The 15,743-nt window shown below is 55.1% G+C and overlaps 1 protein-coding gene across 4 annotated transcripts; it reads right to left on the bottom strand.

The window, feature by feature from the left end:
- Positions 1 to 62: 62 nt before the first annotated feature.
- Positions 63 to 15,142, bottom strand: MAP4K1 (mitogen-activated protein kinase kinase kinase kinase 1). Of its 4 annotated transcripts, none has more exons than XM_032611826.1 (31): positions 14,946 to 15,142; positions 14,719 to 14,776; positions 14,516 to 14,606; positions 13,718 to 13,782; positions 12,169 to 12,224; positions 12,031 to 12,078; positions 11,832 to 11,874; positions 11,670 to 11,742; positions 11,077 to 11,208; positions 10,587 to 10,649; positions 10,395 to 10,476; positions 9,649 to 9,765; positions 9,352 to 9,430; positions 8,817 to 8,875; positions 8,693 to 8,736; positions 8,571 to 8,615; positions 7,800 to 7,842; positions 7,200 to 7,362; positions 7,025 to 7,107; positions 6,549 to 6,633; positions 5,445 to 5,521; positions 5,294 to 5,354; positions 4,413 to 4,521; positions 4,266 to 4,324; positions 4,024 to 4,127; positions 3,321 to 3,495; positions 2,974 to 3,039; positions 2,683 to 2,772; positions 2,528 to 2,598; positions 1,892 to 1,947; positions 63 to 240 (listed from the first exon to the last, which is right to left on the bottom strand). In XM_032611826.1, the coding sequence occupies exons 1-31, from the start codon at positions 15,042 to 15,044 to the stop codon at positions 171 to 173; spliced, it is 2,466 nt and encodes an 821-aa protein (XP_032467717.1). In that variant the 5' UTR covers positions 15,045 to 15,142; the 3' UTR covers positions 63 to 170. The 4 variants fall into 4 exon arrangements, with proteins under 4 accessions (XP_032467717.1, XP_032467720.1, XP_032467719.1 ...); XM_032611829.1 differs by having other exon boundaries at positions 3,321 to 3,492; XM_032611828.1 differs by having other exon boundaries at positions 4,024 to 4,124.
- Between the last annotated feature and the right edge of the window lie 601 nt (positions 15,143 to 15,743).

The raw sequence follows: 15,743 nt of genomic DNA, 5'->3' as shown, positions 1-15,743 counted from the left end.
GTGGGCATACAGGAATTCTGCCCTCCTCTCCCCCGCCAACCCAAGAAAACCAAGACAGCAGCAGAGACTGAAGTCATGTTTATTCAGAGACAGGGGCATGTCGTGATCACTAATGTGTGTCCGCCGGGGAGGGAGGTGTGGGGACTGGTTCCTAACACCCCGTCAGGGACTCATTCCTGGATGTAGAGGTTGCTGGGGGCAGTAGGATCATCTGCTGGGCGTGTCTCCACCACCACAGGCCTGGGGAAGGAAGAGAGAAGTCAGTTCATTCATGCATTTGTTCATTCCTTCATCTGCAGAGGCGTTTATAGAGTCTTTGCCAGCACGGTGCTGGGCTATAGCAGTGAATGAGCACACATGGCCCCTGCCCTCGGGGAGCTCAGTCTAGAGCAGGAGACCAACATGAATCAGTGAATCAGATGAATGCCAAGAAGCATGAGGCACATGACAGGGAAACCTAGCCCAAGGGGTCAGCCAGGGTGCCCCCAAAGAATGGATGGTGGAGCCTGAAAGAGGCTCAGGAGGGAACTTGGTGAAAAGGCAGGGAAGAGTGTTCTGGGCAGAGAGAACAGCCTGTGCAAAGGCCTTGAGGTGGGAGAGAGCCTGGGGTTTGACTGCAGAAGTCATGGTTTGTGAGCTATGACCAGGATTTGGTATTTATCCTGAGGTCACGGGAAGGATTTAAGCAGGTGGAGAGTGACACAATCAGATCTGGATTTTAAAAGACCCCTCTGGGCTTCCCTGGTGGCACAGTGGTTAAGAATCCTCCTGCCAATGCAGAGGACACAGGTTCGAGCCCTGGTCCGGGAAGATCCCACATGCCATGGAGCAACAAAGCCCGTGCGCCACAACTACTGAGCCTGCGCTCTAGAGGCCGTGAGCCACACTACTGAGCCCATGCACCACAACTACTAGAGCCCGTGCTCCGCAACAAGAGAAGCCACCACAATGAGAAGCCCACGCACTGCAACCAAGAGTAGCCCCCACTCGCCGCAACTACAGAAAGCCCGCGCGCAGCAACGAAAACCCAACACAGCCAAAAATAAAGAAAGAAAAAAAAGATAACATCACCAGTAATGGGACAAAACATGTGCTTCCTGATCTGATGCAGTGAAAGGACACATCATCATTTCTGTGGTATTCCTGCCCCAAACTCTTAACCTGGAAACCTCAAACCCAGTTGAGGGACATTCTGTAAAACAAATTTCCTGTACTCTTCAAAAGTGTCAAGGTTATGAAAAGCCAGGAAAGTCTGAAGAATTGTCCTAGGCTCAAGACTAAAGAAACATTACTCCAAAATGCAGCCCATCATCCTGGATTACATCCTGGACAAGAAAAATAGTATTTTTTTTGGTTATGAAGAACAAGAGCATCATTGGAACAACTGGTGAGACTTGAACGAGCGTGTGAATTAGAAGGTAGTGATATTTCACTGTTATTTTCTTGATTTTGACAGCTGTATTGTGGTTTGTAAGAGTATGTCCTGGCCTTCATTCAGGAAACATACACTGAAGTATTTAGGGGTAAATTGGCATCACGTCTGCAATTCACATGCAAATAGAAAAAAAATTATACATATATGAAAGGGAAGAATAAAGCAAATGTGGCTAAAACATAATATATGGGGAATCTGGGTGAAGGGGATACACAATTTTTAAATTTATTTTTGCAACTTCTCTGAGAGTCTAAAATTATGTCAAAATAAAAATTTACGATAAAAATTAAAAAATGAAAATTCCACTTTGGCTGCTGTGTGGGGAATGGACTATAGGGGGCAGAGATGGAAGCAGGGAGACCAGGTGAGAGGATGTCCAGGCCACAGATACAGGTGGCTGGGGATACCTCCAGATGCCCTCTCCACATCAGAAGCCCCCTGTTCCCGAGTTCATACCTGGGGGAGCCAAGCAGACGGAAGGTGAGGGTGGGGTCTCTCAGCTCCTGCAGCAGCTGGGGGAAAAGGTGCTGTGTCAGTGTCTCTCCTTTAAAGAGAGCAGGGGACGAGGTCTCTGAACTCCTCAGGTCCAGAAATAATCATTCTTGCTAACACCGCTCATCAGCTGTGTGACGTCAGGCGAGTTACTTAACCTCTCTGCACCTCGGAGTACTAACCTTTGAAATCATAGTACCTACCTGATAGGCAATCACGAAGATGAAGTAAAATACAAAACTGTAAGGGCAGAGCCTGACACATGGTGTTCTGTGAGGTAAGCACCATTTTTCACTCCATTTTCCGGATGAGAAAAGTGAGGCACAGGAAGATTAAGTCATTTGCCTAAGGTCATTCAGCTGGATTCCAACTCAGGCAGTCTGGGCCATGCTCTTAACCCACATATCTCTACAGTGACCCTGGATGAGGTCTGGACCTAAGCGACACTGGGGTAGAGAAGGGGACCCGTCTGAACTGAGCCTAGAGAAAGCTTCTCCTCCAGGACTTCACACCCTGACTCAGTTCTCCCAGTCCATCTGATGAATGAGATGACTGACATGGGAGGGGCTGGGTTGCGGGGGCTGGGATGGAGGAGCTTACCTGGTCCGAGCCTAGAGCCCACACCTGCACTCCATGCTTCCAGAAGGCCTGGAGCCGACCCCCGACCATAGCTGGGAGGAAAGCAGTGCCTGTTACCCTTGGCTTTCCCTTAAGCCTCCAACCTGGACCCCGGACCCTATCATCCCGGCACATACCCACGGCCTCCACTGCTTCAGTCATGGGGATCTCTGGAGTTCGAAGCCCCCTGACTGGGGCCCCCTCTGGGGTCACCAGCTTCAGAGACCCTAGAAGGAGGTAGAGCAGGGGCTTTAAGAGCAGTAAGCGGGACTTAGAAGCTTATGGAGGGACCAGACAATAAATTCAGCGTGAGAAGCAAAGCAGGATGGACAAGGACTGGAGGGGCTCAGCGTTTCTGAGAGAGGTACAGGTTCTGGGGTTCGGAGATCTAGGAATAGTGGGGGAAAGGGAGGGAGGAAGGTTCTTACCGTCCATCAACACCATCACCTTGTCTTCCTCGACCTGAGTCACCTGTACTGGTCCCTTGTGCTCTGCTTGAGAGGCGGGGGTTCAAGGACCAATTCCACCTCACTTCGCCTTTCCCAAGCAAGCGGGCTAGGCACCCTCTCCATTCCCAAGCAAAAGGGCTAAAGCTCGCCCATCATAGAGTTCCCCAGTCCCCTATCATCAATCTCACCAATTATATATACCCAATGTTCTCCCGTCCCCTCTCGTTTCAACCCCTTTCTCAATTACGCCTCAGGCTAAGCACCGCCCAGCCACCCAGACCCAACCCTCCCAAACTGATAAGCCCCACCCCTCCCAGAGCCTGCACCTGTGCTCATCTCGCCCAGCCAGCAGGAGAGCGCGCCGAAGCGCACGGTGTGGAAGAGCACCGACTTCGCAGGCCGCCCGGTGCTCACGCCGATGCACACGGCGGGCAGCTCGGAGCCTGGACCGGTCAGCAGTGCAAACACCGGCAGAGGCGTAGGTAGCGGGAACAGCACCTGCTGCGGAACGCGCAGGGAGGGGCGGGCTCAGAGAAGGCTTGGGGCGGGGCCTGAGAGGGGGCGGTGTCTTGGAGGACAGTGGGCGTGGGGCTTCCGAAGTATTTCCTAAGTATTCCCCTGCCAAGAAACTTTAGGGGGTGAAGCCTCAGAGGGCTTAGAAATTGACGGATGTGCCCTCAGAGTGGGCGTGGCTTCCGTTTGGGGGCGTGCCGCCTTGGCGACAGAGAGGCAGGGCCCCCGGGGGCTGTGGCCCCAAAGGCAGCAAAGTCTCCTTAGAGACTCAAAGAACCTGAATGGGGTCTCCTTAGAGGTGGGGGGAGGGGCATAGGGCCTGAAGAATAATTAGGCCAGGGGTGAGGAGCGGAGCTGAGAGATCAGTGAGGAGCCTCCAGGTGGGCGGGGCCTTGGGGAGATTGGGGCGGGGCCTCGGGTGGAAGGCCGGATTCGTGGAGCTCTCAACAGAAGCGTAGAGTGGATGGCCCTGGCCACCCAATCTGACAAAGTCCCCAGCGTCTGCAGGCTCCCTACCCGGACCAGCAGGAACTTGTTCATGGGCTGGTACCACTGAAGCAGGACCACGGATGTCTCCAATGCCCCACACAGGAACGGGCCCCCGGAGCTCGCGCCCTCTGCTGTGGAGGTAAGGATACATCTTTCCCCGGGCTCTGTTCACCCTGCCTTAACTCTGCAATCCTCTCGGATCGAGAGGGAGTCCAAGTCCCGCCCCTGGTCCCGCCCCCTCTCTGCACACCCATGGGGTTTTTTCTCACCCACACAGCACGCCCGGCAGCCTTTGGTGTCCTGGATCTTAGTGGAGACCATGTTCTTCCTGCAGAAGAAGGGAGGCGTGAATGGGGGGAGGGACGGCAGAAATGAGGCATCTTAGAGGGGTCAGAGGTGCCACTGCGGGCTGGTACCTTGCCAGTAGCCGGTGGGGGCTAATGTGAGCGATGGGGCTTCCTGTTCTGGCCTCTTTCCGTTCCAGTAGGCCCAAGATGCTATGAGAATACAGGTGGGGGGTCTTTCCTGCAGTGTGTGTATGTAGGGGAAGCAGGCAGTTATAGGACACTGCACACTCCCACCTTTTCCCTATCCCATCACTTGGCCCCATCCCTTTAAAATGCCCAACCCCTCCAGTCTCAAGCACCTTTATTTACTCATTTTTCATGCAACATATTTTAAATGCCCACTGTAGGCCAGGCACTGTGCTTGGCTCTGGTGAACCATTAATGGTGAGTAAGATAATTACGTTCCCTACCCTCATGGTGCTTGTAGCCACATGACAAATGATGGACACTTAACCAGTCAGATGAAGTTACACACATTACAAAATTTAAGAAAAAACATATCTACAAATTCTGCAAAAGTCTGTCATCACAAACTTTTGGCTTGGGGTCTCCTCATAAATTAGAAATTCTTTTACACAAAGTGTTTATAAAACAATGACACATAATTTTAATCTACAACCTGCTCGCTCTATTTTAGTAAAGCATGGAACAAGTACTAACTGTCATCTGAACATCAAAGAAATGTAAAGACTGACTTCTTGTGGAAATTACCTCAAAACTGACTTGAGAGGTGGGCACTACTGTGAGCCCCATTTTACAGATGGGGAAACTGAGGCTCAGGGAGAAGTCTCTTGCCCCAAGTCCCACAGTGGAAAAGTGGCTGGAATTTGAACTGTAGGCTCTGTGAAGGGGGAGCCTAGTTTTTTTTTTTCAGCCATGCCCAGCTGTCTCCCAACCCCTTGACTCCTTAAGTTCTGACTCCCCACCCTCCCACCCAGCCATAACCAGACCTGAGAGAGACATGAGGACATTGTTGATAGAGTATACCCAGGTAGTCCGGCTAGAAAAAAGCTGCAGAGGAAGGGGAGATGGCTCCTGTAAGACCCCAGCAACCCCAACTCCAGCCCCCACCCTTGGCCCATCCTAGGTGCTGCCCCTCACCATCTCCAGTGTGGCCTCCTGATCATTTCGGTTCAGGATGAAAATGCCTTCCTCGGCCCCCAGGAGCAGGTGCTGGTCTGGGGAGCACAGACATGAGGATGCTGGGACCTGCCTCATAGTGGGGGACTTCCCAGAACCCCCTATGGCCCCAAACACTGGTACTCTGTTCGCCAGCCCTGACCCTCAATTCTCTGCTCTCCCTCCAAACTGACACTTCCGGCCTCTGTTTCCCCAAATCTGAACTCAAACCCTGACCAGTTCCCCTGAGCTGATCTCACTCTCACCAGCCTCTGACCACCACTGGTTCTGGTGGTTCTTCCATCCCTGACTCGCAAGTCCTGACCCTCTGTCCCCTCAATTCTGCCCCCAACATTAGATGTGACTCCCCGAATAGCCCTCTAAATTCTTTCCCTCTTTCTCCCCAGTTCTGGTCCCTGAATGCTAATCCTGTCTCAACACTGATCCTCAAATTCAGACAGCCCTCCATATGGCTTTTTCTGTCCAGTGTGACCCCGAAAACTCTAATACTGTTTCCTTAACATGTATCCCTCACTGACCTTGTCTCCACATCTTTGATCCCCAAACTCTCTCCCCTTCTGCTACATTCTAATCCCCAAAACTCCTGGCCCCCAAATCCTGATCCCAGTCTCTCTACCATTAACCTACAACCGAGGTTAATGGGGTCCAACTGTCCTGGATCTTGTACCCCAAACTCTGACCTTTCTGCTATATCTGACACTCCTTTTTAAAAATTTGTTTATTTTTTATTTTGGCCACACCGCACAGCATGTGGGACCTTAGTTCCCCGACCAGGGATCAAACCCCTGCCCCCTGCGGTGGAAGAGCAGAGTCTTAACCACTGGACCCCTGGGGAAGTCCCATATCTGACACTCCCGGCCTCCAAACTCTAATTTTCCTAGTCTTCACTCTCAAACCCATCTTCACTCTACCCATCTTTGATCCCTCAACTCCACCTGTAACTCCTGGCTGTGCCCCTGCCTCAGCTCTGCCAGTCCCTCCCCTCCCCTGTCCCTGCCTTTGTGCCTTCCATTAAGGGCCCTCCCCGTCCCCACCACATTCTCCATGACCCTCCTGAATGCTCACCCTTGGTGGAGGGGTGCGTCCAGGCTGCCGTGCTGTGGATCCGGAGGGGGCAGCCATTGAATAACTTTACAAGAAGGGCACATCCCTGGGTGGGCCATGGGGGCGGGGCAACAGCAGATCCAGCAAAAGGGAGGAGGGGACAGGAAGGCGTGGTGGTTAAGATTTGGAAGCAAGAGTGCCAAGGTTCAAATCCTGCCTCTGCTTCCTCAAAGGTTTATACCTTGGAAAGCTACTTACCTCTCTGTGCCTCAGTTTCCCCAGTTTCAAATGGGGGATAACACCTATCTCTACGACATCTACCTCTTTCTGTGAAGGTATACACCTTGTGAAGACACGAGATCAGTGTCTGGCACAGAGGAACTGCTCAACGTATGTCACCTGTTATATTATTAGTCTTCCCAGCCCAATCCCCCCACTCCCACCATGCATCCCCAGCCCCATCCAGAGGTGTGAGTCCTCAGCACGGCTGGCCTCACCTTTCTCTTCATCTTTTCCTTCTTGGGGGGCAACAGTGGGGGCTGGTCAGGCTCCCAGGGGGCTGGGTTCCAGAGTGAGGGTTCTGAGATGGGGTAGGGAAAATCAGCCCCCAAACCCCCCTAACCCTGCCACACCCCACCTCCGCCCACCTCCCACCCCAGCCTGCCCTGTCACCTGAGTGGGCAGTTAGGTGGGGGCTTCGCGTGGCTGGGGGAGGCCCAAGATGTGGGGTGCGTGGGGGAGGCCCACTGGCACATCGGACCAGCACCCCCGGGCTCAGCTGTCCCTCATCCCCAGTTTCCCCAGGACCCTCGTCGGATGGAGAACGGAACTTGGGCTTTGGAGAGAGAGAAGGACGGTGGGGGAATACATTAGATGATCTGAGAGAGAGGGCGCCCTTCAATCTGCCTCCACCAGAACTGACAGTAGGTCATGGCTCTGACCTTCCCCGTGATGTCCGACCACCACTCCAGCCTTCCCCTCTAACCCACGCCCAACATCGACACATGCCAGCAACTAAAGGGTGAGTGCTGGGTGCAGCAGGCATTTCCAAGGACCAGCTACTGACCAGTGTCCATCGGGCTAAATATTCTGAGTCCCACCCCTAGGGTCGGGGTTACTACTTCCAGATCCCAATGTGCTTATCGTCCCAGTCTTCCCAGAATTCAAAGGACCCGGCATCCCAGACTCCAGCCCTAGAGGGCTCAGTATCCCAGCATCTATGGACTCTGGTCTCCTGGCCCCGTGGCCCCCAGCTCTGACCCAGGGCCTTACCTTGGGGGGCAGCGGAGGAGGTGTGTCTTCTGCAGGGGTGGGGCTGGAACACAATGATGGGGTAAGCAGGTGTGGGTGTGGGGAACAAGCACTGGGGAGGGTTGGGGCCAGAGGTCTGAGCTCAGGAGGCTCAGAGGGCGACGCGGTCTGGGCTGGGGCCGAGGGCTAAAGGACTGATAACCATGTCAACAGGAACAGCAACTCTTGGATATCGAGTGCTGACAATGCGTCAAGTCTCTGCATCTTCACGCCCGCCTAGGAACACAGATCACGTGAGCTCCTGGGGGTCAGGTTCTCACTTGGTGCCGGGCGCGCTGCCTGTGAGCCCATGACAGACAAGACGTGTGGGATGGACGGGTGGGCCCTGAGGCTGACACAGGCCTGGGGCTGAGGGAGATGGGGGCCTGGGCCGACTGCTGGGGCTGAGGCCCTGACATGGGGGAAAGGTTCAGCCTGAGGCTGGGTGAGATGAAGAAAGATGAGGGCCGGGGGTTGAGGGTCAGGACTGCAGTTCAGATCTGGGGGTGGGAGCAACCTCTGGCCGGAGCCGGGGACTGAGATGTAGCAGGGGGCCCAGGGTTGAGTTGGGGTGGGGTTGAGGGTCAGGGGTCCGGCGTGAAGGAAGGTGGGGGCATTGAGGGTCCAGTCAGGGGTCAGGGGTCAGCGCTGAGTGGTAGAAGGAAAGCAGGGGCTGAGGCTGGGGTCGGGGTGGAAGGAAGGCGGGGTCGTAGGAAGGTGGGAGCTGGGTGGGGGCCTGTGGAGCTGTCTTACATGTCCACGTCGTCGTAGTCATCATCAGACTCCGACAGGTGCCTCCTGAGGAGGGACAGGTGTGAGCCTCGGGTGGTCCCCACATGTAGCCCAGCCTGCCTCCCACCCTGAGGGTCCCTGACCTAGGACTGCTGCTCTTGAAGTCTCCAGGGGGCTGTAAGCGAGCCTGCGGGATAGTAAAGGGTCAGCAGTGGCCCAGTGGGAGGGAAGGGGGGGCGCGGCTGGGCGGCAGGGGAGGCATCTCACCGTGTCGGCTGTGGGTCTGGACTCCATGCCTCTGAGCTTCCTGAACTCCATGTGCCGCCCTGCGGGTAACACACAGTGAGCTGGGGACGTGGATTTGGGAACAAAAAGAGTAGAATTGGGGGTGGGGTCTGGGATCAGGGTCTTAGGACTGGAGCTGTCGCTACAGGGGAGGGATCTTGGTTTACAGGGGTCTCATTTGGGGGTCAGGGTTTGAGATCAGAGAGCTGGGGGGCTCAGAATGGTTACAGAGTGTTTGTTTTGAGGTTCCACCTGGGTACCAAGGATCAGACAAAGATTTCTGAGGTCTCTGGGAGTCCTGGTGGTTGTGGGAAGTCTCAGGGGGTCTGTCTGCAGGACAGAGAGGTAGGGGTCTCTAGAGTCACTTTGTAGATCAGGTGGTGATGAGGTTTTCTCTGGGGTCTCCTGTGGGGTCAGATGGTGATGGGGGTTCTCTGGGGCCTCTGGCCATCTGATGAGGGGGCATCTCTTGGCTTATAGGGTCAGGTGTCCCCGGACGTAGGGATTCTCTACTCACGACAGCAATCTGCGTCTGGGATCCCCAGAGAGCTGGAGCGATGGGTGGATCTGATCCGCCGAGGGATGGCGGGGGGGAGCTGGGCAGAGCGGTGGCTGCATCAGGACCATGCCCTCTAGCAGCCCTCACCACCCTGTGGGCCCAGCTTGGAGCCCTTGGTCCTCCCATAACCTCTGTGCCTCCAGCCCTGCGCCAAGCTCCCCATCCTCACTGGCTTTTTTCCTTCTAAGACGGGCAGCAAGGGGGTGCTCCAGGCAGGGGAACAGCGTGAGCGAAGTGGGGGGGCGGGTCCCTCACCTCAGGCTCCTCATCTTCAATCTCGCCAACAGGGGCCCCCTTCCCTGGGTTCCTCAGTTTGTCAAGAAGATCTACGATCAGGCCTCTGTTTAGCCCAGGCTGGGACACCAGTTGATGCTGGGGGAGGGGAGGAGGGTGTCAGCAGACAGAGGGCTGGGCTGGAGAGAGAGGGTTGGGACGAGGGGCTGGAGAACCCATCTAAGGGAATCTGGTGGGGAAGTCGCCAACAGAGGAAGACGCAGGGAACGCTGGGGACCTGGGGGATTCTGAGGAGTCTGACGGGATTAGATAAACTTAGGGTAGGGGACTTCCCTGGCGGTCCAGCGGTTAAGAGTCCCCGCTTCCACTACAGGGGGCACGGGCCCGATCGCTACTCAAGGAAATAAGATCCCACATGCACGCATCGTGGCCAAAAAGGAAAAGAGAAAAAATAGGGTAGCTGGAGAATTCCAAAGGTGTCTTAGAGGGGACTCGAGTTCCCCTGGAATTCCAAAGCACACCCAGGAATGGGTCCTGAAGCCCTTGGGCATTTGTGAGTTTTAAGAACTCAGCGTATCTTGGAAAAAGGTCTGGGATACAATTTGCAGAGTCTTGGGGATCCCTGGGGAATTCGGAGGGACTAGGGACTTTGAAAGGGCCATGGGGGTTCTGTGGAATGAAATGATCCACGTTCTAGGGAGCTGTGGGAGGCCCTGGGGGATTCCGGGGGTGAGTCTGGGAAGGCTTCTCTGGGAGGGAAGGTTTACAGTGAGCATCTTGGTGGCGCCGGGTCGTTTCTTGGGGCTCTTAGTGAGGGTGACTTTGACAAAGTTGTGGAAGGCAGCCGACCTTGGGAGGAAGAAGGCAAGTTCTGCGGTGAGGGCACCAGAGACATTCCCATCAGACCATCGCCCCTGGCTCCACCCTCCCTCTCCCTCCTTCCCATCAACCTCTCCTACCATTTCCCTTTTTCCTTTAGCCTTGGGGGCTGGTAGCCACTCTTGGTCATGAGGAAGAGAACTCTGTAAGAGTAGGACAGAATATGGGAATCAGACTTTCCAGCGGAGGTCAGACCTCGTGGCTCAAGGGAATCCCGATAGCACTAAGATCAGCAGAGAGCCAAGTGGGGGACAGAATGAGAACGAGGGTTAGGATTTACAAGGCATGGGATGCCACTTCTAGGGGATACTGCTTATCGCATTACAGAGCTCCTGCAGTCTCACAGGGAGCCTCGAGATGGCGCTCACCGTGTCGGGGGCTCCTGGTGTGGAGGGCTGGAGAAAAGGCTTTCTGGGCTCAGGGGAGCCTGAGGGTCTCGGATGGAGCTCAGAGCAAGGGGGTGTCTCCTGTAGGGGGTCTCGTGGTGGGGAAGCAGGTTGGGGGCTGATGTCCAGGGTCAGAGTTGAGTGGGGTCTCTGGGACTAGGGGGACATGCCCACATCTGCCTACCTGAGAGGGTGCACGTCAAAGAGCGGTGGTTGTAGCTCGGCTAATTCGATGGCTGTGACGCCCAGGGACCAGATGTCACACAGCTCATTGTATCCCCCCTTCAGGGCCACGGCCGCCACCTCTGGAGCCATCCTGGGGGCAGAGACCCTCAGAGAGCCAGGGCTGACACAGGAGGACGAGGGGAGACTTTTGTGGGGGGCGGGGGTAGGAGAGAGACAAGGAGAACGGGGCATACAGAGAGACAGATGCAGAGAGAAACATAAAGATGGAGAGAGACAGACATAAAGACGGAGCGAGGTAAAGGCAGAGAGACAGAGACAGAGAGAGAGAGAGGGAGGCAAACGTGGACAGATATGGAAAGACAGAGAGATCAGGATAAAAATCAACACAAACACTGAGAGGAACAGGTCAAGGGGGCACAGAGAGCCCTAGGTAAATGGAAAACTCAAAAGGGAGCCCAAGAGAAGACAGAACATTCAACAGAACAAGGTAGAGGCAGAGCAAAAAGCCAGGATGGAAATTCCCAGAGATCCAGGCTGGGAAAAGCTGCTGCCCCCTGTACCACCCCCAGCTGCCAGCCAGGCACCCCTCACCAGTAGGGTGTCCCAATGAAAGAGAGGCGTCGAGCCAGCGTTGCCCCGATCTGGGCCGAGATACCAAAGTCAGCTGGAGGCAGAGGGAGAGATATAGTGACCTCTCCTGTCCCCTTGGGCCCCCAGCCAGTCCCCCTCCAGAGCCCCACCAGCCACACTCACCCAGTCTGACCTCCCCAGCATCATTGATGAGGATGTTGGCTCCCTGGGGAAGAGGGGGCAATTAGAGGCTGTCAGAGATACCCCCCAAGTCAAATGCTGCCGCCACTCCCTGGTCCCACACCACCCCGAGCCCTCCAAGCACCACTCCAATATCCTGGGCTCCCCACCCACCAAGGCCACCTTTCTGCCCCTAGACCACCTTGATGTCCCGGTGTATCTTCTTCTGTGAGTGGAGATAGGCCAGTCCCTGGGGAGGAGGGTGGACACGGGGGCTGTAAGTGTCCGGGGGCTGGAGCAGGGTCCTGCCCCTACCCAAGCCCACAGAGCATCTCCTCACCTGGAGCACTTCCCGGCAGACATAGCTGATCTGGAGCTCTGACAGGGGGCCTGTCACTGCAAAGGTCACCCCGGTGCGGTGTTGGGTGCGTGCCAGGCCCCTGGCCGCCACCCACACCAGCTGAGAGGGTGCCACATAGGGAGGGGGAAACAGGATGGGACAAGTAGGGGGAGGAGGCAAAGGGGTGGTCAGCAACAGAGAGAGGGGCAGCGATGCAGGGAACCAGAGGCCGGAGGGAGAGAGATCCGTTCAACAGATATTTACCATGTGTCTACTGTGTGCCAGCCACCGTGGCAGGCACCGGGGATACAGCTGTGGACAAAAGAGGCAGAGATCCCTGCCCTCATGGAGAGAACATTCCGGTGGGGGAGATGGACAGTAAACAAGATAAACAGGTAAGATATATAGTACGTGAGATGCTAATAAATAGTAAGAAGAAAAATAAAGCAAGAAAAGACAACAGGAAATATGTGTGGGAAGGGGTATAACATTTTACACAGGGTGATCATCCCTGAGAAGGTGACGGGGGTGAAGATGGGAGCAGCAAGTGCAAAGGCCCGGAGGCAGGAGAGCGCCTGGTGTGTCTGGAAAGCAGTAAAGTGGATGGAGCGGAGATGAGGTGTGTCCGCTTGGGGTGTGCCAGTGGGGGTCAGACTTGCCGGCTGTGATGAGAAATTTGGGCTTGGCTTTGGAGGGAACTGGAAGGTATGGAAGGGCTCTGAGCAGGGGGTGATGTCACTTTGTAAAATGAGGAAAGGCAGAGAGAGACAGGGAGGGAGACAGAGAGAGAAAGAGAATCAGGAACAGACCCAAATTGAGGCAGAGAAAGAAAGACATGGTCAGAGAGCAAAAAGTGGGAAAACAGACATGGTGAGAAAGAGAGACACAAAGGGGTGAAGAGGATACACTAGAGAGAGACAGTAGGCAGAGGGGTTAGGGACCATGTCTGACGGGCTGGCAGGGTGAGTCACTTCCTCTCTGTGGGCCTCAGTTTCCCCCTCTGAGGACTTCTTAATGAAGTCCTTCCTTCCTGGCATTTGAGGTGTGAGGCCGGAGCGAGACCGGGAGATGGTCGAAGATAGAGGTGCGCAAGAGAAATCTCGAAGTGATCAGAGGCCCACCCCACCCACACCCTCCAATGCTCCAAGAGAGTGAAAAGCAGACTAAGAGAATCAGAAATGCATTCACTATTAAATGAACATGTGGGCACTGAGGACGAGCCAGAAATGCAGAAATACTCAAACGCATGAATACACCTTGGTGAAAAAATGCAGACACGGGGAAGATGGGGCGCGGGAAGTAGAGGGGATCATTGCATGCAGAAAGACTGGGGCTGGACTCTCAGGTCCTGGAGGACAGGGTTCGGTGCCCACTCGGTCACCACAGTATCCCCAGCATCATACAGGCCAGGCCAGGCCCAGAGGAGGGGCTGGCTTACTGTGTGAAATATGGACCGTAAAGACAGTCCCAGGAGACACAAAGGCAGAGAGACAGGACAGGCGAATTGGGGGGAATTGGGCTACCTGGATCCCCGTGCCCTTCCTCTCACCTTGGTAGATGTCCTGGAGAGAACCAGCCCCACAGAATTCCATGCAGATCCAGAGCTTCTGCAGCCTATAACAGTTCAAAAGCAATACTAATAACAGCAGTAATAAATGATTATAGGATACCTCCTGGCTCACTGCCCATCTTATTCTAGTTCAACAAGAACTTTAATGTAAGAGCTGTCATCTCTCTATTGCCCACTACAGTGAGAGCATCCCATTTTATAGATGGGGAAGTTGAGGCTCAGAGAGGAAATATATGTTTAGGGTTAACTGGAGTGGAACCCAGGTCTTTGGGCTCCTGACCCATGGCATCCTCTGTCGTCCCATGCTAACCTAGGAGACAGGGTAGAGACCTCACAGGTTGTGGAAGTTCGGAGGGGACAGAGGAGCTAGGATACCAGGTCTGGGGGACAGAGGACATTATTGGGGCATCTGGGATCTTAATCTGGGGGTCAGGGAATTTAGGGGTTCGTATTAAAGGAAATGAAAGTGAAACTAGGGGACCCGAAGGGCAAGATGATGAAAGATTAGTTTTAGGGGACTTGGTTTCAGGTTTGGTTACTCTGAAGGGGTCAGTTTGGTGGACCCCTAGTCAGAAATGGGAGTTATTTATTGGAGATTAGATTTGGGGGTGCTCTGGTCAAAAAAGTGGGACTTTGGGCTGGGGATCAAGTTAGGAGTGCCCCAGTTAAAAATGGGGGTCCAGGATTAGAGGTCAGGTTAGGGGGTACCCTGGTCAGGAATGGGAGCTCGCAGGTAGGGGCTGGGCTGGGTGTCAGGGCAGGTCTGAGGCTCATCACCAGAGATAACTCCCATGGTAGGCAACGATGTTGGGGTGCCGACAAGTTTTCAAGATGAGGATTTCCTTCTGAAGTGTGGAAACATCATCGTCTGCAAGGAGGGACAGAGAGAAAAGGCTGCTACAGGGAGGGAGTATGGGGGAGATCCCAGTGTCCCAGGAGGTGGGCATGTGGGGAAGAAGCTCCTGAGGTCCTCTCCTCACCAGGCTCCATCTTCACCATCTTCAACGCCACCAGGTCCCCCGTCACCTTGTCTCGAGCCTTGTAAAGGGGAAGTTGGCAGTCAGGAGGGCTCCATTCGCCTGAGTTCCTTCTCAGCATCCCTGAACCAAAGCCAAGGACTGGGACCCTCTCACATCCCCTTCCCTTCTTGGGCCTCACCCCAAAGGTCACCGGTTTGAGGGTGACGGAGAATGAGGGGGTTCCTCACCTTGAAGACTTCCCCATAGGTGCCACCACCCAGCCGCTGTAGCAGGTCATAGTGGTCCCGGGGATCCCTATTAAAGATGTCCGGGTCCACGAGGTCCATTCCTGGGGCCCGGAGCTGGGCCTGCGCCCAGTGGCCAGCAGGGCCTCAGGGCTCGGAGTGCTGTCACCTCCCTCCCTCCCCACACGCCCTGCACCCGCCTTGCCTCCGCCGGCTGTGGCCTCCCCCCTCCCCACTCTCGCTTCCTGCCCCAGCACAGAGCTGTGCAGCCGGCTCCACCCCCTGTCCCCTGGGCCCTAAGAGCCTGTGAGGGGCAGCTTGCCTTGGGACCCAGGGGACACCCCCTCCACTTCCAGGGCTCTGGGCTGCATGTAAACCAGATGCAAACTATCTTAATTGTGACCTGGAGGGGTGCCCTAACACTCCCTCCCCCGTTCTGGGCAGCGGCTAAAAACTACAGCTGAACCTCTGCTGAGTGCTTGAGTGCTGGGCCACAACTCAGAGATGGCAGGTCTGCACAGAGACGGCCATGCAATGTATATCACTGCTCACCGGGGGCACATACATGCACTTAGTGGTAACCTGTGCGGTGCGAAGACCAGTCGACATGCAAATGCCTGGATATCCGTGTGCACATATGTGGATGTACCCAGAGCATATACATAAGTGACACATGCATGTGTATCCATGCCTGCAGTGTGCAGAATCTGTTCACACATCTCATGACGGCACACACGGGGCACTCGCTTTCACCCACAAAACGAGCCGGAGGGGTCCAGGAACCCCCTCACCCCGCCCCTG

The sequence above is a fragment of the Phocoena sinus genome, chromosome 19 (genome assembly GCF_008692025.1).
Source record: "Phocoena sinus isolate mPhoSin1 chromosome 19, mPhoSin1.pri, whole genome shotgun sequence".
In the NCBI taxonomy this organism is placed as follows: Eukaryota; Metazoa; Chordata; class Mammalia; order Artiodactyla; family Phocoenidae; genus Phocoena; species Phocoena sinus.
The sequence above is the reverse complement of the archived record's forward strand: the minus strand, read 5'-3'. Positions and strand labels throughout refer to the sequence as shown.